The 22,118-nt window shown below is 44.1% G+C and overlaps 1 protein-coding gene across 3 annotated transcripts in view; it reads left to right on the forward strand.

Annotated features, from left to right (window-relative positions):
- Positions 1-8,324: 8,324 nt before the first annotated feature.
- The window catches only part of LOC108941985 (ADAMTS-like protein 3), a 76,430-nt gene continuing 62,636 nt past the window's right edge, over positions 8,325-22,118 (forward strand). For all 3 annotated transcript variants that reach the window (XM_018764970.2, XM_018764971.2, XM_018764972.2), the window contains exons 1-4: positions 8,325-8,603; positions 9,275-9,379; positions 11,379-11,497; positions 15,457-15,588. In XM_018764970.2, coding sequence (XP_018620486.2) covers positions 8,588-8,603; positions 9,275-9,379; positions 11,379-11,497; positions 15,457-15,588 — 372 coding nt within the window. In that variant the 5' untranslated portion in view covers positions 8,325-8,587. The remainder of the gene's footprint in view (positions 8,604-9,274; positions 9,380-11,378; positions 11,498-15,456; positions 15,589-22,118) is intronic.

Here is a 22,118-nt window from a genome sequence, read left to right on the forward strand (position 1 = left end):
GAACCAGATCAAAGAGAGATGAGTTTAGACATCCTTCTTCAATGTTAACAGGGATTCAGTAGTCCTGAGGGAGAGAGGATAATTATTCCATCACAGTGGAGGCAGAACCACTAACCTTAAGATTTATGATTTTGGACCTCTTCTGTGTGGGACCAGCAAGCAGCCAGAGGTGGAGGGGTACAGCAGTGTGGTTGGAGCTTAGCGAGTGATCGAGCCCTGTGGATATCGGACAACAGATGGGTTGATGGTCTTGTTAGCCATAACTTGACTTTTGAATTCGATACAGGCAACAACAGGAAGCCATGGGGAGAGATGAAGCAAAGGGAGACATAGGAACTCTTCAGCTGGTCAAACCGAACTTGCACCACAGCACTCGATCAGCTGGAGAGGTTTTATGGTAGAGGCCAGAAGACCAAGCAGGAGGGACTTGCAGTAGACCAGGTGGGATATGACTATGGCTTGAACCAGGAGCTGTGTAGGTTACACTATGAGATATGGACAGATCCTACAAATGTTATCCTAGAGGTGTTTGTAGGATCAAGTTATAGGTTCAATATGCTGGGAGAAGCAGAGACTTCAGTGGATTGTTAGTCTCAGAGTCCCAGTCTCTCAACTGATGAAGTCCATAAAATAAGCCAATTTTCCACTTTGGCAAAGAGTTCCTGATGGGTGGATGGACCTGCTGAGAGGTGAAGGATCTCAGTCTCGGAAAGGCTGTGTTGTAGATGGACCTATTCACTCCATACACTAGGCAGGTTGATGACACAACCTGTTATGGGAGAATGTTGCTTGAAGACTAGGCTTAAATCTGTCCTTGAAGAGCAGAAAAGATTGATAGCTCCTCACTGAGGTGACGAGATTGTTCCTCTACAGAGCGACCAGAGCTGAAGAAACACATTGCAGCTCTAATGTCCCTTGGCATCTTGGTCCACCACTTGGGATCAAGGCAAGGAAAAAAAGCATGGTCAGGGCAGCAAATTATTCTTAAAGATTTAATCTTTAAGGCTGGTTCTGTTACATTTTAAATTGTTTTTCAATATCTGAAATGTCCTCCAATTATAACTAGAGGGAGACTTTCAGTGATTTTCAGCATGGTTTGCTTGGGCAATATCATGTTTCTCTCACCCAGCCAAAATCAAGCTAAAGTTTCGGCTTTTGTGAAAAGCACAGCCAATAATAAAAGATCGACGCCTTCATTAACGGCTGATGACCAGTCTGGAAACAATTTAGGTCTCATTACCAGCTGATGGGATTGAAACCTAAGAATGATACTGTTGGTGGTTGGCCAGTGGCCTGGCATCAAACTCTAGGCATGGTAAGAACTCATAACTTGTTTCTAATTGCTGATGATTCTGGGATTGTTGGCTGACATCAGCCTGAAGCTGAACCCTCTTGCCTGCTGTTGAAGCAGCACATTCAGCCCCTCAGCAGCTTTGGTTTTGTCTGAAAACCCCAAATTGCCCTCTTCTTGGGAACTTCCCTCCTTCTGTACCATCAGACTTGGCCCAGCCATTTGTCTTGCATTATTCAGTATTAACTGAAATGGACACTAATTTAACACTGACTGACTGAAATCAAAGAATAGGGAAAAAAAATATATATACAGTGCTGCTTGAAAATATGTGAATCCCTTGTGCAATTATACATTCCCTTAGTTTTGCCATGAAATGGTTATTTAATAAAATGTTTCTTTTATTTAAGTTTATTTTAACATTTTATACAAGAATAATGACCATCCCTGAAGGCTTTCAAGCACAACAATATATTTTTATTCATTAAGATGATGCTTTTCTCTCATGGACTTATGACAATGTTGAGCTTCTTGCAGTTACTGTCATAATTGCATGAATTACACTATTTATACAGCTGGGTAATTTTACTGCAGCAATTTAGGGTAAGTACATTGTTCAAGGGTACTATCGCTGGAGGTGGGATTCAAACCTACAACCTCTATAGCACTAATTTCTACTCTACCAACTGTCCCATATACTGTGTGTGTGTGTGTATATATATATGAGAATGATAGGTTGTAAGTTCAAAGAAAATAGTTCTCTTTGGTGGGAAGTTGGTGCAAGAGAAGTTTTGTATTAATGAGAAGGTAATTCCATCCATTCTAAAAAAGCCAGTTAAGAGCCTGGGCAGGTGGTATAATTCTATGTTAAGTGATAAGGTGCAGGTTATGGCACTAAGGGAGGTGGTTGTGGAAGGTATCAAGAGCATTGATGGATCCCTCCTTCCTGGGAATTTGAAGTTGTGTTGTCTGCAGGTTGGGTTCTTGCCACGTATTAGGTGGCCACTTGCGGTGTATGAGCTTTCTGTCTGGGAGGTTGAGAAGCTCGAGCGGGTTATTAGTATGGCAGTACGAAAGTGGCTGGGAGTGCCACACCGTTTAAGTCATGTAGTGTCATATGGTAAGGGCATGTTGGAACTGCCGGTGACAAGTTTGCTTGAGGAGCACAGGTGTGTGAAGGTGTGTTTGGAGCTGACTTTAGCAGAATCAAAAGATGGGTTTGTGACAAAGTGGTGCCATCGGTGAGAACGGGTAGGGGAGTAGAACCCCTGACATGCGGTCCAGAGTGCAAAAGGGCCGCTGATGCTGTCAAACGTGGTTGGACATGTCCAGAGAGGGAAGACAGGGTTTGGCTCTGGCCGCATGTAGGGGTTGTGGAGTGTTGCCTTGGAAGCAAACGGTGGCTGGTTGTTGAGCAGGAAGAGGAGGTGAGGTGTGCGAAGGCGATCACGTTAGTTACCCAGAGTCAGTGGGTGAACAGGGAAGGTGTGGAGAACAGGAAATTACTCTAGCAAGATGTATGGGCTATGGAGGGGAGCCACCTTAAGTTCATTGTTGGAACAACTTTTAACCTGTTGCCAACGCCATGAATGTTAAGCAGTGGGCAGGTGGTGATGGTTCTTGTAAGTTGTGTGGTGATGCTGAGGCGCTTTTTGTCAGGATGTAAAGATAGCTTGGTGCAGGGGCGCTATACTTGGCACCATAATCAAGTTCTTACATGTTTAGCAGGCATTTTGGGAGCAAGCGGTAAGTGGTGAATTCTTTGCCTGTTTGCAGTAGAGATGAAACGGTTTTGTGCAGGCAGGAGAGGGTAACACTCTACAAGAGAGGACGTGCCCTCGTAGGTGGGGTAACGTGCGGGACTGGAAGCTGCTCGCTGATGTGGGCAAGCAGCTCCAGGTTCTGCAGGTCATTGCGGTTTCTTCGTTGCGTCCAGACATGGTGTTATATTCGGAGTGCGAGCGGATTGTCTAATTTGTAGGGTTAACAGTACTGTTCAAGGATGCTACTGGGGAGGCTTATGAGCGGAAACTGAAATATGCAGATCTGGCGACAGAGGCAAGAGGCTGTGGAGCTCATGTGAGACTGGAAGAGGTAGGTGTTGGGGGGTTTGTGGCTGAATTGGCCAAGTCGTTGTTGGCAGAATTTGATGTTAGAGGCTGCTTGTTAAAGGAGACGGTGAAGGAGCTGTCTGAGGCAGCTGAGAAGGCAAGTCAGTGGTTGTGGTTGAGAAGAGAGCAGGATAGTTGGGGTTACAGGTAGGAAGGAGGTGTGTAGTGGTGGTAAAATTAGTGTCAGGTGGCTAGTAATGGGAGACACCTGGTGGTAATTAAGGTGTGGCCTTGTTACAGTAATTTGCTTGTGGGTGGGGCACTTGCTTTTTTTTAAAAAAATTTTATTTATTTTTTTATTTTTATTTATTTTTTTTTTCCCCTGGCAGGTATGGAGGTAATCCATGATGGTTTGACTTTGTGAAGATGGGGTGTTTGCCAGTATGTCTGGAACTGTGGTTTAATTGGGGTAGTTGAGTGTGTGGAGTTGCAGTATTTGTTGAGGGTGAAGGGCATCAAAGTGTGTAAAGGGGGGTGGGTCTGGGATGCCAGGCTGTACTCTTGAACTTTCCGGAGGTGTCGTGAGCCTAATTCAACAGTATACCTATGAAGGGAGGTGCCTCTTGACAACTTCAATGAAATACCCATGTTGGTGCCCTGTGGTTGTGTTGGGTAGGGAAGGAAGTTCACACTACTTGATCTCAAGTCATGGAGATGTGTGTTAGCAATGTTGGATGTTGTTCTCTGTGGCTTAATGGTGAGGTTGGTTGGACTGGGTCCTTGTGTACAGCCATTGTAATATAAGCATGGGCTTAACATCTTGCCCCGTGAATCCTGAATGTCTCAGGTTATCCATCCATCCATCCATCCATCTTCCTCCGCTTATCCGAGACCGGGTTGCGGGGACAGTAGTCCAAGCAGAGCTCCCCAGACTTCCCTCTCCCCGCACACCTCCTCCAGCTCCTCTGGGGGAACCCCAAGGCGTTCCCAGGCCAGCTGGGAGATGTAGTCTCTCCAACGTGTCCTGGGTCTGCCCCGAGGCCTCCTCCCAGTGGGACGTGCCCGGAACACCTCACCAGGGAGGCGTCCAGGAGGCATCCGGAACAGGTGCCCGAGCCACCTCAACTGGCTCCTCTCGATGCGGAGGAGCAGCGGCTCTACTCTGAGCTCTTCCCGGGTGACTGAACTCCTCACCCTATCCCTAAGGGTGCGCCCAGCCACTCTGCGGAGGAAACTCATTTCTGCCGCTTGTATCCGCGATCTCATTCTTTCGGTCGTTATCCAGAGTTCATGACCATAAGTGAGGGTAGGAACGTAGATCGACCAGTAAATTGAGACCTTCGCCTTATGACTCAGCTCCTTCTTCACCACAACAGACCGGTACAATGACTGCATTACTGCGGACGCCGCACCGATCCGTCTTGTCTCAGATTATTACATTTTAATTTTACTTGTACACAGGATTGTAAGTGGTAATCTAAAAAAAAATCTCCTTGCAGTGAAGGAATTACAAGACTGGCAGGGAATAAGATTCATAATCAGTGCCTTTAGTAAAAGAGTTGTCTACCTAGGGTTCAGTTTCAATGGAAAACTGAAGCAACCTGGCTTTCTGGCTGGTGTAATATTTAACAAATTATGTTTAGTTATGTCATTTTTGTGAATGGAAATCATCTGCAACTGAGGACACGCACAAATGACTTTGCCATGTCTTAACCTCGGCATTTGTGGGATCCCTTCCTAACTTCAAACATTTGGCACAAGAGCCTTCTGAAATGGTATGACATCTGGTCAAGCAATGACTATCAATAAACCCAATTATTTCCACATCTGTGAAAAGCGCATGGCGCAGGTTCTCTCGCTTTGACATGACCTTGAACTCCTGTACTCCTTTTGTCACCAAGAGCGAGAAAGTGTTAATGATATAAATGTTGAATGTAATCTCAGCGCTGGACTGTTACAGTATAGCAGCATGCGTAACGTTACAGTGAAGATACTGTTACCACTGCCACCTTCTACACGTGTTTTTGCTCTAGATCTTACCTTTACTGTTCTTTGCCTACGCTGCCTGATGTTGCTGTATAAAAAGCACCATTAAAGTAACCATTAAAGTTAACCAAATAAAACTGATTGAAATATCGATTCAGATTAATTACACTTTTGCAGATGCCAAATAAAGGAATCAGGAATGTGCATTTTTGGCATTTTCCCTTGTCATTTCATCTAGTTGTGCTTCATAAGAAATTTTACTCTTAGTTCTGTTAATCATATGTAACAGCAATGCTAAATTGGAGGAGCTTTTGCAAGTAGGAGATGCCCTCCCCTAAAGCGAGGTAGTGATGTGATCATAAAGACTAAAATCATTTGTATATTTTCAAAAAATGTTTAGTGCGCCTGTAGCAAATATAATTTAGTGTTCACCAAAATCTTTCCTGGAATTCAGGTGTTTACATTTATTAATTCGGCAGATGCTTTTATCCAAAGCAACGTACATCTCGTACATGTTAACGAATTAGCAGTTTAAGCAGATCATTATTATGCAAATTTTATAGAATTAGCTGCAAACAAAGCATTCCCATCTGTAGAAGAACAGTTGTTACAAATAACTAAAAGTTGAGGAAGTACCAGAAGGAACTGAATACCCTCTACTTCTTCTGGAGTGAAAGGAAGATGAGGTGAATTTGCAGTAGGGGGCGCTGTACCATTGTTTCATGAACTGGTGAAATACTCCCCCTCCCCACTGCATTGAACTGTTTGTCTTTTTGTAGTTTTTCATATTGGAACAAAACTTGGGTGAATTTTTTTTTTTTCATCACCTTCCCTGAATGTCGCTGGACCAGGGGTGATCCCAGGACACAGAAAAAAAAAAAAAAAAATCAGAAGGAGGTGAGGTTCAAGATCCTGGGGTTTAAGGTAAAACACTGAGCACAGGCTGGTCATGGCTAACAAAGAAATGGAACAATATTTACCAAAAAACACAGGCATAGAGCAACAAAACAAAGACAATTGACTACACACTAGTAAAATACATTTATCAATGCTTTTATAAAGCTATAAATATGCCTACTGGCCACGGAAGAAAGGAACAAAAATTCCCAACTGAAAGTCGAGGGGGTCCAAGCGCCAGTGTCTGCCCACCCCTCCTGGGCATTCTAGATTAAATAAGACTTCTAAGTCAGTTTACAGGTAACAATGGCATTGTTGTATGGTAACTTGATTTCTCGGTTCAGCAAGATACGTCCCGTCCATCATGGTGGTTGGTCATCATCTGCAGTCAGCATGGGGTGCTTCTGTAATGGGTGGCCGGCCTCCTCAGCTCTTATTGTAGGGAAACTGCTCAACAAGAAGAAATTAATTTCTAACTTAAACACGTTTTGATACAGAGGTTGGGAAAAGCTGAAACACAGCCAAGCAGAATTAAATTTCATGGTGATGTGCCTGAGTGAATATATAAATCTTTAGTCTGGATTTGAAGTCTGAGACAGATGGGGCATTTCTGACACTAACTGGTAAAGTATTCCACAGTTTAGGTCCTCTCTAACTAAAGGCATGACCTCCTACTGAGGTCTTATTGATCACAGGTACTTTAAGGTGACCCGCATCCAATGAACAAAGATGTCGTCCTGGGATATAAGAATCAGTCTCACAAAGGTAAGTCAGAGCAATGCCATGTACTGCCTTATAGGTAAAAAAACAGACCATCTGCACTGTGACTGACTGGAGTCCTGCCCAAGGTAAACTCTGCGTCATAGCCTGTGCTTCCAGGATAGGCTCTGACCTGCTGTGACCCTGCGCTGGACAAGTGGTCACTGATGATGGATTGAAATTACAATCCATGCTGCTGTAACGACACATGAATCTGTGCCAGAAAAGTAAACTACAGCATAAATTGTGCACCCCAGGGCTTTCACAAAAGGCATTACAAGTTTGAAATTATTTCAGTATTTAACATAAATGTGCATAGCTGGTACTATAATAAAATTATGCAGTATTATAAGAACTGTGACTACATTATAATGTTAACAGAATTAGGTGTATTGCTGAGATGGTGAGATGTATGAAAAGCCCCCATCCCTTTGGCTCTGGGCACCAGGGTGCTTTCAGTCAGTGCTGGGGGGCTGTTGTATGGCCAGAGCTGGAAATGCAGGTGATTAAAGTAAAAAATGACCCCTGCTTTCACTGCCAGGATTTACTCTTCACTTGATAATAAAGCGAGCGGCCTGGCCTACTTGGCACAGCCCGGGGGCTGGACCTTTCATGTCTGGTGATTAAATGTGAGAGAAACCACACGGCACCATTTGCTGCTGAATCCCAAATATATTCTGACATTAAATTAAAAAAGACAAAAAAACTACATATATAGATTCACAGCGAAAGAGCTTGAAGTCCAAGATAAATCACAAGAGGATGGAAAGCTGAGGATACAAACAGATCAAACTTGCAGAACGAGAACCATTTTAAACCGCAAATGTCAAAAGGATGCTTGTGTTTTTGGGGAAAAAATAGTTATAGCCTCCAGTAATTATCTATAGCAGGTTAAATAAAAAGAACATATAAAACGTAATTACACACTTGACCTCTGTCTGTTGCAGCTGCTTACAACTTTGCTGCTCCTTGCATGAATAAATACTTTCTTTAGAAAATCAGTATTTTAGAGGGACTATTTATTGTATTGCACAGTAAATGGCGTAGTGGTTTAGGGCTTCTCATATGATGGTCTCTGGTTTAAAACAGGGGCCTCTTCTAGTGCTCACGATCAAGGTTCGCTCCCATAAACTGAGGCGAAATAAAAGCCGTCTGTGGAAATGGGTAAATCAGTGTAAGTCACTGCTGGTCAGCTAAAAAGCTCCTGCTAAATGAATAAATGTAAAGGGAATAAAAAAAAAGCGCATTTCTGCAGCAGCGCCCCCTAGTGGTCGGGTGTGAAGCGCGTCCCCAGAGCGCACCGCGCACTCGGGCTTCATCAGTGTGGATTGAGCTTCAGGTGGAGCAGCAGCGGCTCGGAAGACCGGTGGAAACACACTGATGGGAACGGACGGGTGGGAACGAAACGAGGGGCTGAATAAAAAAGTGTCCCCTCCCGCCCACCCCAGAGCGCTTGTCTCCTAAAGAGAAAATAGCCCCCGGGTCGCAGGTTCGGGCTTTTAATTTTATTTATGATCTCTCCGGCGTCGGTGCCGCTGCGCTGGCTGGGTTTGGGGATTTTACCTCGGTATTAAATAGAAAATGCAGGCATGATGTACATGGGATGAACGAGAGTGAAGGTAAGAACAGCCTTTACATACGATACGGTCACATATTATTAAGAAATAAATAACGGTTGAAAGGTGTCCGGTGTTAATTGCTGGCTGTCATTTCGTTCACAGCGTTGCAGATCGGAACTTTTGTCAGTTTTTTCACCCAGAAATTATTATTATTTTTTTTTAAAAACAGGCTGTTTTTTTAAACATTACCATTATTAAACATTCTCGTTTATTTGGTGTCCTATGCGTATCAGCATTGTAGTTATAATTATATGTAATGTATTTTATATATAGTTGTATGCATTATGTAGTATTATTTCCATGATCATATGGCCACCCTCAGATAATCAGATATTAAAATGATAGTATAATAGAATAAAGATAATGCTGGCAGTTCCACTTTTATGCTTGTTGTCATTGTAATGATTTATAAAAACACATCTGGGTGACAGATGATGCTTGTGTGCAGCATCAGCAGGTTTAATCAGTTTTAATATGCAGCCTTTGGATGGTCACATATTTCACTTTTTAATTTTTAAAATTTTTGTTAGGTGCAGTTTTGCCTGTTTTGTGTATGATTTTTGGAGGTAATTCATTCACTGCAGCGAACAGCACTGCGCTGGACTGCATGTATGGACAACGTGTGTGTGAGATTTGCGCCGCTTTCCTGATCCGATTTATCACAATCATAGGTGTTCATGTGTGTTCCTGTGGATCTCATACCCACCACTGGCTGTCAGGATTTTTGGGCAAAAGCCTTGGCTTCTTTAAATATGCACCCCTGGCACAACTAAAAAGTAAGTATGTGTGTGTGTGTGTGTGTGTATGTATGTATGTATTATTATTATTATTATTATCTGAGGTCTTTTCGAGGAGATTTACAGTGTGAGGTCTGTGCAAAAAAGTGCTCGCCAGGTCACGAGAGAGACTCAGTTGTTTAACAAAAGAAAGTTAAACAAGACAAGGACAAAATGTCAAAGGCAAAGTCTAGCTATTACAAAGAATCACGGTTAAGGAACACAGTGAGATATTGTGAGAGAGACTTTGGGTAGCAGGGCAGGGAGGTGTAGACAGTTACTATGCTGCTGTGAGGTGCAGCTTTAACTGCTTGCACGGAGTCCTTCGCTGTGGTGAGAAAGAAAATGTTCATCATGAGGTGCGGCAGGACAGGTTGCAAGGGATTATTGAAAGAGGGGCAAGACACTCATTTCACACACAGCTCTTTTGACCAAGGAGAGCTGCCCCACACGGCAGGTCCTGCAGAAGTGCTGGTGCAATGCCAGGGTTCGATGACACTCATTGCTCATTATGATTATAATGCAACTAACATATGCTTTGGGCGACTGTGTCTATTTCAGTCCTGGAGAATCATACCAGTTACTCAGAGTGATCTGAAACAGCTCTGAAATGGAAATGAACGCTGCATTATGACAGTGTATGGCTGCAGCAGACAGTTTATGTGCCTGGATTATTAAATATTTCTATTTTATACTGAACTTGTGACGTTAACTCTTTGACAGCTCCGCTTTGCTTATAAAAGTCCTATTAAAGCCCAGGATGGAAGGATGACATTTCGCAGCATTGAATGACAGCTGGGTGAACACATCAGTTTAAGGACTCTGCTGCTGATTTCGCAACTGGACCTCTCATCACAGCCCGGTTCCATGACTCACCCAGTGGGCCACCTATTTGCAGCAGTGTCAGGGAATGTCAGATGGTTCCTAATTCGAACCCTATTCCTGCTGTAGTACCCTTGATCAAGACAGAACTGATGCAGAACACCCCGCTGTATTAATGGGTACATACATTTACTCGGCTCATCGATGCTTCTCTCCAAAGCAACTTACAATGTTAAGCCACTTACAGTGATTTACCCATTTATACAGCTGGGTCACTTTCGCATGACCAGCTTAGGGTAAGCGCATAGCTCGAGGGCACTATAGTAATATGTGGGACTTGAATCTGCAACCTACAGATCTAAAGGCAATAGTGCTAACCCCTGCTGCTGCCTTGTTTGAAGCACCGCTCCTGCTGTAGTGCCCTTGAGCAAGGTAAAACTCTAAACTGCTCAAATAAAAATGACCCAGCTACTAAATGGGTCAATAGTTCTTCACACTGCAAGGTGTGGTTAAAGAAAAGTGTCGGTGAAGTAAATGCAAATGTAATAATGGTGCAGTTGGCTGAACTGGCCCGGATGAGTTCTTTTGGACCTTGGCACTTGGTCCCTTCCAGCGTTCAGTTGGCTCATGTTTGGCTCTCGTGTTAAGCCCGGGTACGAAAGGTTGGGGGACCAGATGGTTGTGCTGTACTGACCTGTGAGTGGCAAGGAACTTGGAACTCATTAAAGTTATTTTTTCAAGGTAGCCTTAACTGCAGAGGCACAAAGGACAAAAATAAAGACAGAAAAACTTAATGACCAAGCGCACATTCTCTCTCTCTCTCTCTCTCACACACACACACACACACACACACACACACACACACACACACCTCTAGACTAAAAATCTTTCCAATACAAAAGGACTCTAGTGACTCAGGAGGCTTCGATGGTCCTTTTACAAGTTTTCACGTTTTCCTTTACACGTACCGCATCTCTTTCTGTGTGCTTGTGGAGTTCACAAATTAGGAGTGCAGATCAGAAAGACCTTTTATTTCATTTGCACTGACTGCCGTGGTTCCAAAGGCAGATTCACATCTGGAAATGCTTCTGAAAAGACAAGGTGGTCGAGGCGACAGGTGTGATGTGTTTGTGCTGAAACTTTTCGTGCCCGTCCTCCCCGTCTTTGCCTTCCGCAGGCCGAGACGCAACGAGAGGCCGTCAGCGCTGTGAATCGGGCACCATGGCAGCAGGCGGGTGTGGCATGCACCCCTGGGAACTCGTCCTGGCTGTGGCTCTCCTCTCCTCAGCCGTGCAGGTAGCTGTCAATCATCTACGGATGGGGCGGGGCCTCAGCAGGGCATGCGTCTCCTCTGATGGAAAGTAAACACCTTTTTATCGAGGCCCATGGCGTGTTCTGTGCTGTTGCACTTTATGGGCTGGGTGTGCTTATTTTTAGCACTTCTAAATAGAGCTGGGTTCACAAAACACACACACTACTGCAGGGGGCCCCCAACCGCTCCTTCAGTGGCTGCAATAATGGGCCACAGCTGCAGAGGATGGAGCTCATATTTACAGCCCAGCTCCAGCTTCTGTAGACACTGGTCAATGAATACAATACTGCAGACTGTTTGTACCCTTGTGTACAGTTATTATTATTAAACAATTATGTAAAATAGAACCAGATGCTCTGGTTTCCTCTCACAGTCCAAAGAGGTGCAGTTCAGGTAGGTTGGTGACTCTAGCTTAATGTGTGAATAGGTGAGTGTGTGAGTGACTACCCTGCTATGGACTGGTGTCCTGTCCAGGGTGTAGCCCCCTCTGCCATGCGAGCTCCATGAAGCTGACCCCCCCCCCCCCCCCCCTACAAACGGCACAAATGAAGAAAGAAAAAAACACTGTGATCCTGATCAGGAGAAGCAGTTGTTGCAACTGGATGGATAGATGGAACCCAATAAATGTATTGTTATTGTTTCCAGCTCAAATAGGACATGGTTGGTGTTTCCAAAAATCTGACTAGATTACGTCGTGTCTTTGTCGTGGTGCATGGTACGAACATGAAGTCTGGGTCTTTCCTACCTTGTAGCTGGGTGGGAATGAGTGGGTGTGTTGGTTTTCACTTGTTCACAGGACACCTGTGCATTAGACTCCAGGCAGTCATTGCAAGCCATTGTGGAGACTAATGGGAAAGTTGGCAGAAATGCAACAGTGATGGAACAAGCTGGAGTTGAACCGCAAGACGTTAATAACCGTCATCTGCTCAGCTTTGGATCTGACAAGATGGATAGGCCTGTTGCTGCCAAACTGCAGATTCCACCCAGGTCTTCAGCAGCCTTTACTGGCTCATAGATCAAAACGTGATCAGCTCTGTGGCATACAGATTAGCGGCGTGATTTGGGCCGTCTTCCTACTGGTGGTTTTGGCATAGTGGATATTCATTCTCAAGAAACACTTGGAAATTCCCCCAAAGAGCAAGAAACAGATGCTTATGGATTTTTGTATTCCGGTGGATTTTGAGATTGCTGATGAGGCTCGGGGCACCTTCTGCGCTTGTGGTCTTAGAGGGCACCTGATGTTTTGCTCTTGAAGATGGGGCCATGTCACGCTGCCTTCTCCAGGCTGCTGGTGCACAGTGAAAACACTTCTTTACACCAAGTGTGACACGCAACAGCTTTCGTGTCTCGGGTTTTAGTTTTGGAAGGCGTTAGACAAAGGGAAATGTCTCGTTGAGAATCTGACATCTTAGCAGGCAACCCAACTCGAAGTTCAGCTGTGGCGAAACTATGAGGCGGGCCAAAGAAATCGCTTACAAATCTGAAACCGTTGGATTTCCAAAGCCGATAACAAATTCGCCTGGAGCCTCAGTCATGTCCTCCGTTCTAAGTGCAGGTTTTTAAAAGGAAACTCTGTTCCCCTGGAGAACGATTAAAATTTAATCAGGAGAAGAAGTGATTCTGACCATGTTTTACTGAAAGATATATGCTACCTAGGTCCTAGATTTTTATCTCAAGATTGGCATATTCTTATGATTCAGTAGCGAATTTATTACTTCTGCACTTTCTTACTCGTGTTATTTTTTTGGAATGGCTTTTTAAGTCTGGCTTCTTCAAATTTTATAGCCCCTTCTCCATAACAAAATGCATTTACACATGATTGTGTAAATTTTTTTACTTCCTCCATTACCATAGCAATTTCCTATATCTGACACCTGCAGGGCCTCCTGCCTTTTATTTACTGCTCCCTCCCTGCTCTTGCACACCTGCCTGTAATTGCAATTTTACAGATAAAGTCTATGTCGCGCTTAAATATGTTTCTTTAGATCGAAAAACTCTTGAGGATAACAAATGATTTTAAAATAAGTTTTGATGAAACGCATATGCTGAACGTCAAGGACGCCAGGGTTTCTCGCTTTGGCCGAGCATTGTGGCCAATGGAGACAAGATGTTTGGTGTAGGTTTTGGTGTTGGGAGGGGTGGGAGGTTGGCGCCTTCCTCTGCTGAGACCGCGTGTGACTATCCTGTTATTTCCGCATGAGAAGTGTGTGCCAGATGTGACCATCTGCTTGTGCTGGACTTGTCGACAGTGCACACAGATGGACAGACCGTACAAAGATACTGCGCACACACCCAGAGAGCTACGGCCATCGTAGTTGGTCATCTGCTGTTGGTCCGGTGCTGATATGGTCAAAGGGGTGTCCAGCTGTCAGTTGGTCCCTGTCTAAGGTCCACCCGCTGTTTTCTACAGAAGATAAAGAAATAGTTTTTCCTGCAATGCACAACTGAAAGTGAAGTTCTTGAGTCCAACGGACTCCAGAGGTTTGCTTTTGTTCTAAGGACGAAATTTAGTCGATGGAGTATTTTGCTGCAATGACAATGACCTGCCCCCTGAATTTCACACTTACAGGTCAGGGGGGGTCTAGGGTTACCGTGCCAGGCTATTCCTACACAAGTACTCTGTGTTGCACCCAATAATTACCGTATACAGTGAACCCCCACCCCAGAACCTGGTGAATGTCAATGTCTTCAAGTGTAGCTGTTACCTGGGCTGTTCTAGTCAGCCCGACAACATTGGAAGATGACAGTTTATGTACGACAGGTTTCACGTCTGACATAGTCGGATACCACTGGGGAGGAGTGTGGAGGCAAATATTGATATGAACACCATGCAGTGGACACTTGGATGTGCGTGGGAATAGTTTCGTCACTGACCCTGTCTTCTCCACTTTGAAAAATCCATAGTTGTGACTCTCCACTTCTCCCAAGCTGACAAGTCACTTGCTCTTCACTTCCACTAGTTTCTCTCTGTGACTTGTCCACATCTATCCTCTTCTACAAAGCCGATAAGCTGCTTCCCGCCGTCATAACTGACGAGCTGCTGTCAAGAAACCTACTCTTCCTCCTCACGGTTAATGGGTTCCTCTCTAGGTTAGCACAAGTGGGCACTTTTACCTCTGATTCTTCATGCAGCCCCTCTAAATCCACTTTTTCTGTAACCTAGTTAAAAGAAGCCAGCATGCACTTGTGAAGGATAAGCACAGATGCCTGAGCTAGAACAAAAGAAGGTGCACGTCACTGAAAGGACCATACTGCCGTGCAATAAAACAGTCAGCCAGCAGTTACTGCTCTCTTAGTACGAGGGATCAGTGAAGGTCAACCGGCAGTTACTAAATGGAAGTGGTGTGCATTAGCACGTGGGTTTCCTGAAGATCAGCACCTTTTCTGAAACCCGTCAGATGGATCTGTGGTTCCCACTGTAAGGGCTTTAAAATGAATACATCTCCAAGGGCTGGCTGGACTCATACCTTCCTCTGTGTGTCCCTAGTTACTACCGTAGCATACCTCCACATGCCTTTACACATAGATGTTTGTTGCGGACTTAATGATATTAACATTTTTGCTTCTGCCACAATCTCATTCTTCCTTTTTTATTCATCTGACGACCTTCTCCAGCACACCAGATGAATAGACCAGCCTCATCTTCTGGTTTAATGCTCTCCAGACGTTCATAAATTACTTGAAACTGTGAGCTCAATCAGTCTGCACTGGACATTTTACAGTTCCGTACCTCTCTAACATCCCAGATACAATGGGGCCATTGTCCAGGTGGCAGGTCAGTTCCTGGTTCCTAATGGGAAGAGATCTGGGATATGTTTCTTATCTGGGCGCTGCATTAAGTCTGATATGTTTTAACAACATTAATGAAACATAAGAGGTTTGATGGGATACAGTGCTGCTATTGAAACCCGTGATCCCTGCTGAAATGCAGCTTCTCTCGTAGGCAGGAGCGAGCCGGTCTCAGGAGCCATCGCAGAGTGCCTACTTCCTGCCTGAGTTTGCGCTGTCCCCCCAGGGCAGCTTCCAGGAGGATACGACCGAGGAGCGGCTGCTCACCTACCGCCATGATGACCAGGTGACCGCACATGCAAACACACGGGTGTTGGAAAATATGGAACCTCATTCATTCATTTACTGGCATGACAATCGGTCAATCAGATGAATGGATCACACACACAGAGACTACTGTAAGGGAGCTGCTTGCTTACTATACAGGATTGAGGTAAGTTGATTTCGCAGGGCCACACATGTAACACACATACAGACAAACATTGTGATCCAGTGAGTGGGTGCTGTGTGTGTCAGAAATGGAGCTTCCTGTTTCCTGATTCCTGTTTCCTGAGTCCTGTGTAGACAATTAGTGACACAGAGGTCTCATCTAAAGGAAACCCTGCAATCCATATTTAACCGTTTTCATTTGACCAAATAAAAAAAGAGCTTTGTCATCCAGCAAACTTGAGGATGTTTTATTGTCTTGGTGAGGGTCACAGGAGTCTGGCACCTATCCTAGAATTGCCAGTGTAGGAGGTGTACACCCTGGACAGGACCCCAGTCTGTTACAGGGTAGCCCACCCCCCCCCCCCCCAGCCATTGATTTACCTTAAACACACATCTTTGGACTGAGGGAGGAAACCCACATGAACACTGAGAGAACATGCAAAGCCCACACAGATTGAGCTGGATTTGAACCAACACTCTTACAGTCCAACCATGCAACCCTCTGTCATAACAGCAGTTTGAAATCCAGACAACAATTTTACTCCTTAGCCACCTACTGCATTTTTATGTAATATTTTTATATATGCTTTTATTTCTTTTTTAAAAAAATAATAATAATAAACCCTAAATAAATAGAATTTAGCTCACTTTTATTTTCAGATTTTTGAATTTCAGTAATATTGCAAACACTGAAAATACTAAACTAAATGAAGGCAATGGGGACAAATTGGGAGGAAACATTTTACTTTCAGGCTGCATTACATTTACCTGACACTTTCCTGCAAAACAACATACAATTATTTACCCATTTATACAGCTGGGCGATTTTTATTGGAGCAGCTTAAGCATTTTGCTTAACGATACTGCACCTGGAGGGAATATTTGAAGCCGCAACCTTTGGGTCCAAAGACAGCTGCTCTCACCACTTTGCTACCAGCAAGCTGTTGCATATCGCTATTTGCTTGTGATTTTCTAAAGTTTTTTTAAAGGTTTCCCTGTAAGTGTCTGGTATGGATGAAGTGGAGAAGTCTCAGGCCATGCAACAGTGTACAGGCTGTAGACACCGGCTGTTGCTGTCCATTGTCCGATTATGGACCTGTGAGGGAGAACGTTTGTTGGCAGGCGTTACTGTAAGGGGAGACCATCTGTCCAGCCATCACGAGGCAGATGGTGCCAAACAGTACAGTGTGGGCTTTAGGCCTGGCCTTTCAGTGCTGGCCTTGCGCTTGTCATTCCAACGGTTGGCCCGTGAGATACCTCCCCAAGTGGCCAGCAGCACAGACAGCAGAAATATTTTTGTTAAGAACAAGGGCATGAATTTTTATTGCTCAAAGTGTCTCATCTCGCATACAAGAGATCCATTACTCCTGTATTCCATTTGGGTCTTAAAATTCAGGGCAAGGGGGTTGGTGGGCCCTCCTCTCTACAAAGAGGTTAGCAAAGTGTTTTCCTTCCAGTGGTTGTAGATGACGTGGACTAAAAGAACGCCTTTGTGTGTGAGTGTTCAAGCTCTATGGGTTTATCTGGCCTGTCAATCGCGGGTCTCGCCGGTACCACCTGAGCAGCCCAGACACCATGTCCCCGACCAGCTGGAGCTCCGGTGCCTGCTGGTGGTAAATTTTGCTTGAAATGGAGAGCTTGGATTGGGGGCGGGCTGAGACTAAATTAAATTATTTGGAAATGAAAATAGAAAATTTCAGTGAGGGACAAATTGGATTTATTGTCCTGTGTTACAAGGCCAGGCGTCTGATTCATTTCCCTTATTTTTAAGAAAAGTGATTCGCCTGTTTTTGTCATGGAATCGATCAAAACGTTTCTTCCCTTTACAAGTAAATGGAATTCTGTGATGGAACCTGTTTCTACCTATATGTTTAAATATGCTGAATGTCTGAGGGGAGAAAAAAACACACAGTCTGTGAAATGTTGGCAATTTTAATTATCAAATTTGAATTATCTCACTATTTAATGGTTGGTGAAATTCATTCCTGCCAACAGCAGAGGAACCCAACTGTACAAAAATCTGGAGTGTTTTTAAAGTTATAACAAGCTATCTTAATACTGGTGCTGTTATACGTTTACGGTTTAAGGTTCTTTCCTGTCTGTGCGGAAGCCGACACCGTAGGCCTGAGCAGACCAGTCCCTAGTGCTGAAACCGTGCCATGCAGGTGACTTGGGGACAGGTTTAATGGGAGCTCCTGGAACGGCTGCAGTCTGGGATTGCTCAAACCAGGAAGGGCCCTGCATTGCTGCCAGCTCGCCGCCCTGGCCTGGTCCTCTCGTAAAGTTGGTTCACAGGTACATTTGAGACGAGCACTGGGAGCTGTTTCTCCAGGTCGTTCGGGGTCCATGATGATCGTCTGCGCGCGGGTCGCTGTCATTGTTGTATAACCCTGTTCCTGGCCATGGGGAGAGGTGAAGCAGGTGCCTGGTTGCCGCTCTGGGTGATTCGGATGGTTGAGGTAGGTGTGCAGTAAGCGAAAGCCTAGGGAGGATATTCCAGTGGGAACGGAGGAGATGATCGAATGGAACTGGGGTGTGCAGCAACAATATAAGGGCTGGGGACACCAAATCTGTTTGTTTAGTTAAAAATTAGTCATTGGTTTGATGGAAAGAAACACCACCAAGCTTTTACAGGTGTGACGTACTTACTCATTGAGTAGTTTTTAAGCTACTTACCATTTTTTCACCTATGATGACATTACCTTGATAACCATAATGAATCATTGTATTCTTTTCAATTTATTTAGCAAATGCTTTCCTCCAAAGTGACTTTAAATGTTAGACTACTTACAATGATTATCCATTTATACACCCGGATCATTTTTACCAGAACAATTCAGGGTAAGTACCTTGCTCAAGGACTCTACAGCGGGGGGGGGGATTCAAACCCAGGTCCTTTGAGTATAACGTGATGGCTTGAACCTCTGAGCTGCCTGCTGCCCCAGTCACTGGGTGCCCTGTTTATAGCTGTCCATAAAAGACTGCATATTACTCATGTTGATGGGATCTGTGTTCTCCTGGTCCAAAATCTGCCTCAATTAGATCCTATCAGTCATTTTCAGCACTTTTTGCCAAAAATAAGTTGCCCACATGCTTTTTATAAACATAATGACGCTGCTGTGATTTTCACATAGAATTTTTAGTGCTGGCTGATGTTATTTTTACATTCTGGGAAAAAAAGCCCAAATATCTGCCCCATTAGGTTCCAATAGTTTCTTTATGAGGGCTGAAAGAGGACAGGTTGCATGTGAGTTGCATTCTTATATTGATCGGTAGGGCAAAGGTTTCACGACAATTTGGGCTGAAGCTAAAACATATCGTACAGTGCCATCTCACACTCCCCTGCAGTGGAACAAGGTGGCCAATGTATGTTGTGTATTCCACTCCATGTTTGTCCCAGCTTTTCCCTGATTACATTATGCCCAGTGAGTCAGCTAAACAGCAGGCACATTCAACTAACTGGGTTCGCAGGTGTGTGTGGGTTTCCTCAAAGTAGCTTTCTAGAGTCGCCTCTGGGTGAAGATATCATCCTTTCTCGATTCTGCTATTAACTCATGGCTATAATGTTGTGAATGGCTCTGTTATTGTGCTTAATTTAAGCTGGATCCCAGTTTGGTGCTCTATAGTAGACCATTACAACCCCTCTGTTGGTGGTCTTAAGAGCATAAAAGCATGTACAGCTATATTTTCTTTTCATCCTATTCATTGACACTGTTCGTGCCTACACACACTCTGCAAAGGTCTTAAATGCGTTGCAGCAACCTTTCTTTTCTTCATTTGCTTAATATTGAACAGCACTTACTCATTCAGCTGATCTCCAGAGTAAATTACTGTGATTTACAATGAGTTCCCTGAGTCCAAAGACAGTGGCTCCAACAACTACACTACCTTCTGTCTCACTAGAACTAGTCCTAGAACCCATCCTCAAGACCTTTGTTTGTACCTACATTCTCTTACACCAAGGGAAGCTGCTCATGAATCCTGGGTATCGATTGGCTCTGGGGCTGAAGTACACACTCCAGTTTGTATCAGGCTGTGGTGTACTTTAATAAGGTGCCTTGGCTGTTTCTGTTCACTTTCCTCAGGAGGTGCCATGCTGGTTTCTGTCAAGCTTGTGACTGGGAGATCTGGTTGTACCAGCTGGCCACTCAACCTTAAAGCCCTTCAATGAATGTCCAGGTCCTGCACAGTGCCAGAAGTTCTGTTTTCAGCCAGTCACGTTTCCCACTGTGTCCTTACACCATCTCTGGTGTATTGTACTAGTGTACAAACCTTTTCAGGAAAAGAAAGTTGAGTTGAGTTACCATGCTTGGTTACCTATCAAAAGACGTGAGTTCCCTGCACTGCACTATGGTCCTCTTGTCCACTTCTTGTTTTTCTTTTCCTTAGGGCCAGTGTCCATATTTTATTTTGTCTCCTCTATGGTCCTTTGAAACGCTCATATCTGTTCTTACATATTAGTTCAGTTTTACATTTTACATAATTTGGTTTGGATAGAATGAGCTAAAATAACCTTCAGAGTAAACAAATGTAGTTTTAAGAGAAAACGCTTCACCAAACACCATGGATAGCTGGTAGTGTTGCTTTGGAGATAGCTGCTTTTGAGAAAAGCATTACCTAAATAAATGTAAGGTATGGCATGGTGTTTCAGACCTCTGCACTCATGACAGTAAATCCGTGTAGTAGCTTACAGTCAAGACTTTGGTTACTTCAACACTTTTTGACAGCAGTTTCCCGATCTTGACACGAGTGTTTTGTTCACATGGGATTTTGCATGGGATGCCTTATCTCATTAACTCACTTCTGGAGAGTGGTCAGTTGTGTTGGATGTCCATGTCCTGTGTGAAAAATGCGGTGTCATTTCAGTGGCATTCCCACATTTAAACGGACTCATTGCTCATTTTTACTTTTCTTATAGTCAGTATCTAAACGGGTTATTTGGAAAGTGATGCACGCAACGTGAGGGTTAGTCCAGTGCGCTGGTGACACAGTTGAGTTCCTCATCTCAATGTGAATGGGGTCATGGCCCAGCTGCTCACCAGAGAGCCCTGTTTCTGACATACAGGGAACGTTATCCGCTATGACAAGACGCTCTTGCTCCCGTGGCCTGGCTCCTGCATGCCGCTCGTCACTGTCAGTCGCCTAATGAATCCAGCAAAGTTCTGTTTTTTTGTCTGTTGCTGCTAGGCGCCAGTCGGCTTGGGGGCCTCAGTCTTACTAATAAAAGGAGACCTTGGAATTACAGGTCCTAACGAACATTCTATTAAAAATGAGGCTCTGCAATACGATTGCTTCGTCCGTTGGGTTTTGCCAATATTGTACTTTAGGTGTCTTAAATTATACATTTTTAAATAATAAAAGCTTAAAGACAGTAAAAATCTGTTAGAACCTGGAATTTTAAAGCCTAAGATCATAAAACTGTCATTCAGATCACAGCAATCTCAGTTTACTTAGACTCTTAGGCTGAAACTGGTTTGTAAAAAAAAACGACCCATGGTTGGAATGATATAGGATTATGTTGCAAACGCTACCTTAAGTTCTCTTTTTAAAATCTCAGCCAGTAATGGTTGTGCTGGCTGTTATTCGGGAGGTCGTTCCTGCCTTGTGTGGTGTGTCATTGCCATGGTGGCTGATGGTTTTCTTGGGTCTTTGCCTTCTGTTTTGAAATGTTTGGTGCTCACCCACTGTAGTTTGCATTAGTGCTCCGCTGTTACTCTCCTTGACATGGATCGCATTGTACACAAACCTCTTGCTGTGTTTCATTCAGGAGTGCATTTCATTAATCACCCCTCTTCTACATGAGGTTCGCTCAGCATGACTCATGCCTCAGCCATGGCACTGAAAACATGACCCCCAGTGACCTCATTGCATCTGCTTGTCTTGAACCACAGGTCACTTTGAGTGAAGACCCCTTAGAATATCAATATTGTTATTTAAGGTTGTTTAAACATGTAGTAGAAACTTTTCCAAATAAAGGTCAGCTGTTAAATGAAATGAAGTATTATAATGGGTGACATGGTGGCAATGTTTTTTTTCCCCCTTCATCATCTAGGACCACTGGGTATTTCTCTCTGATATTTCAAAGCCCCTTTAAAAACATATTTTCACTGCAGCTGTGAGGAAGAAGCACTCCACCAGGTTTCAGACTCATTGCATATGCAAGGTGCAGAACACACACATGACAGACAGTTACAAATACACACTACCTGGACATACATTGGATGGGAGTGTAAAAGTCTTAAAATCTCCAGTTGTCCCTTGACATTCTTGATACCAGTTATCGTTCAGGAATGTGTCGGACAGAAGGGGAAAAATGCAGGGACATATGAAAACCAATTTTTTTGTCCTATAATTCTGCTTCACTTGTATTCCCCATTTTCCCTCTGA

The sequence above is a fragment of the Scleropages formosus genome, chromosome 7 (assembly GCF_900964775.1).
Source record: "Scleropages formosus chromosome 7, fSclFor1.1, whole genome shotgun sequence".
In the NCBI taxonomy this organism is placed as follows: domain Eukaryota; kingdom Metazoa; phylum Chordata; class Actinopteri; order Osteoglossiformes; family Osteoglossidae; genus Scleropages; species Scleropages formosus.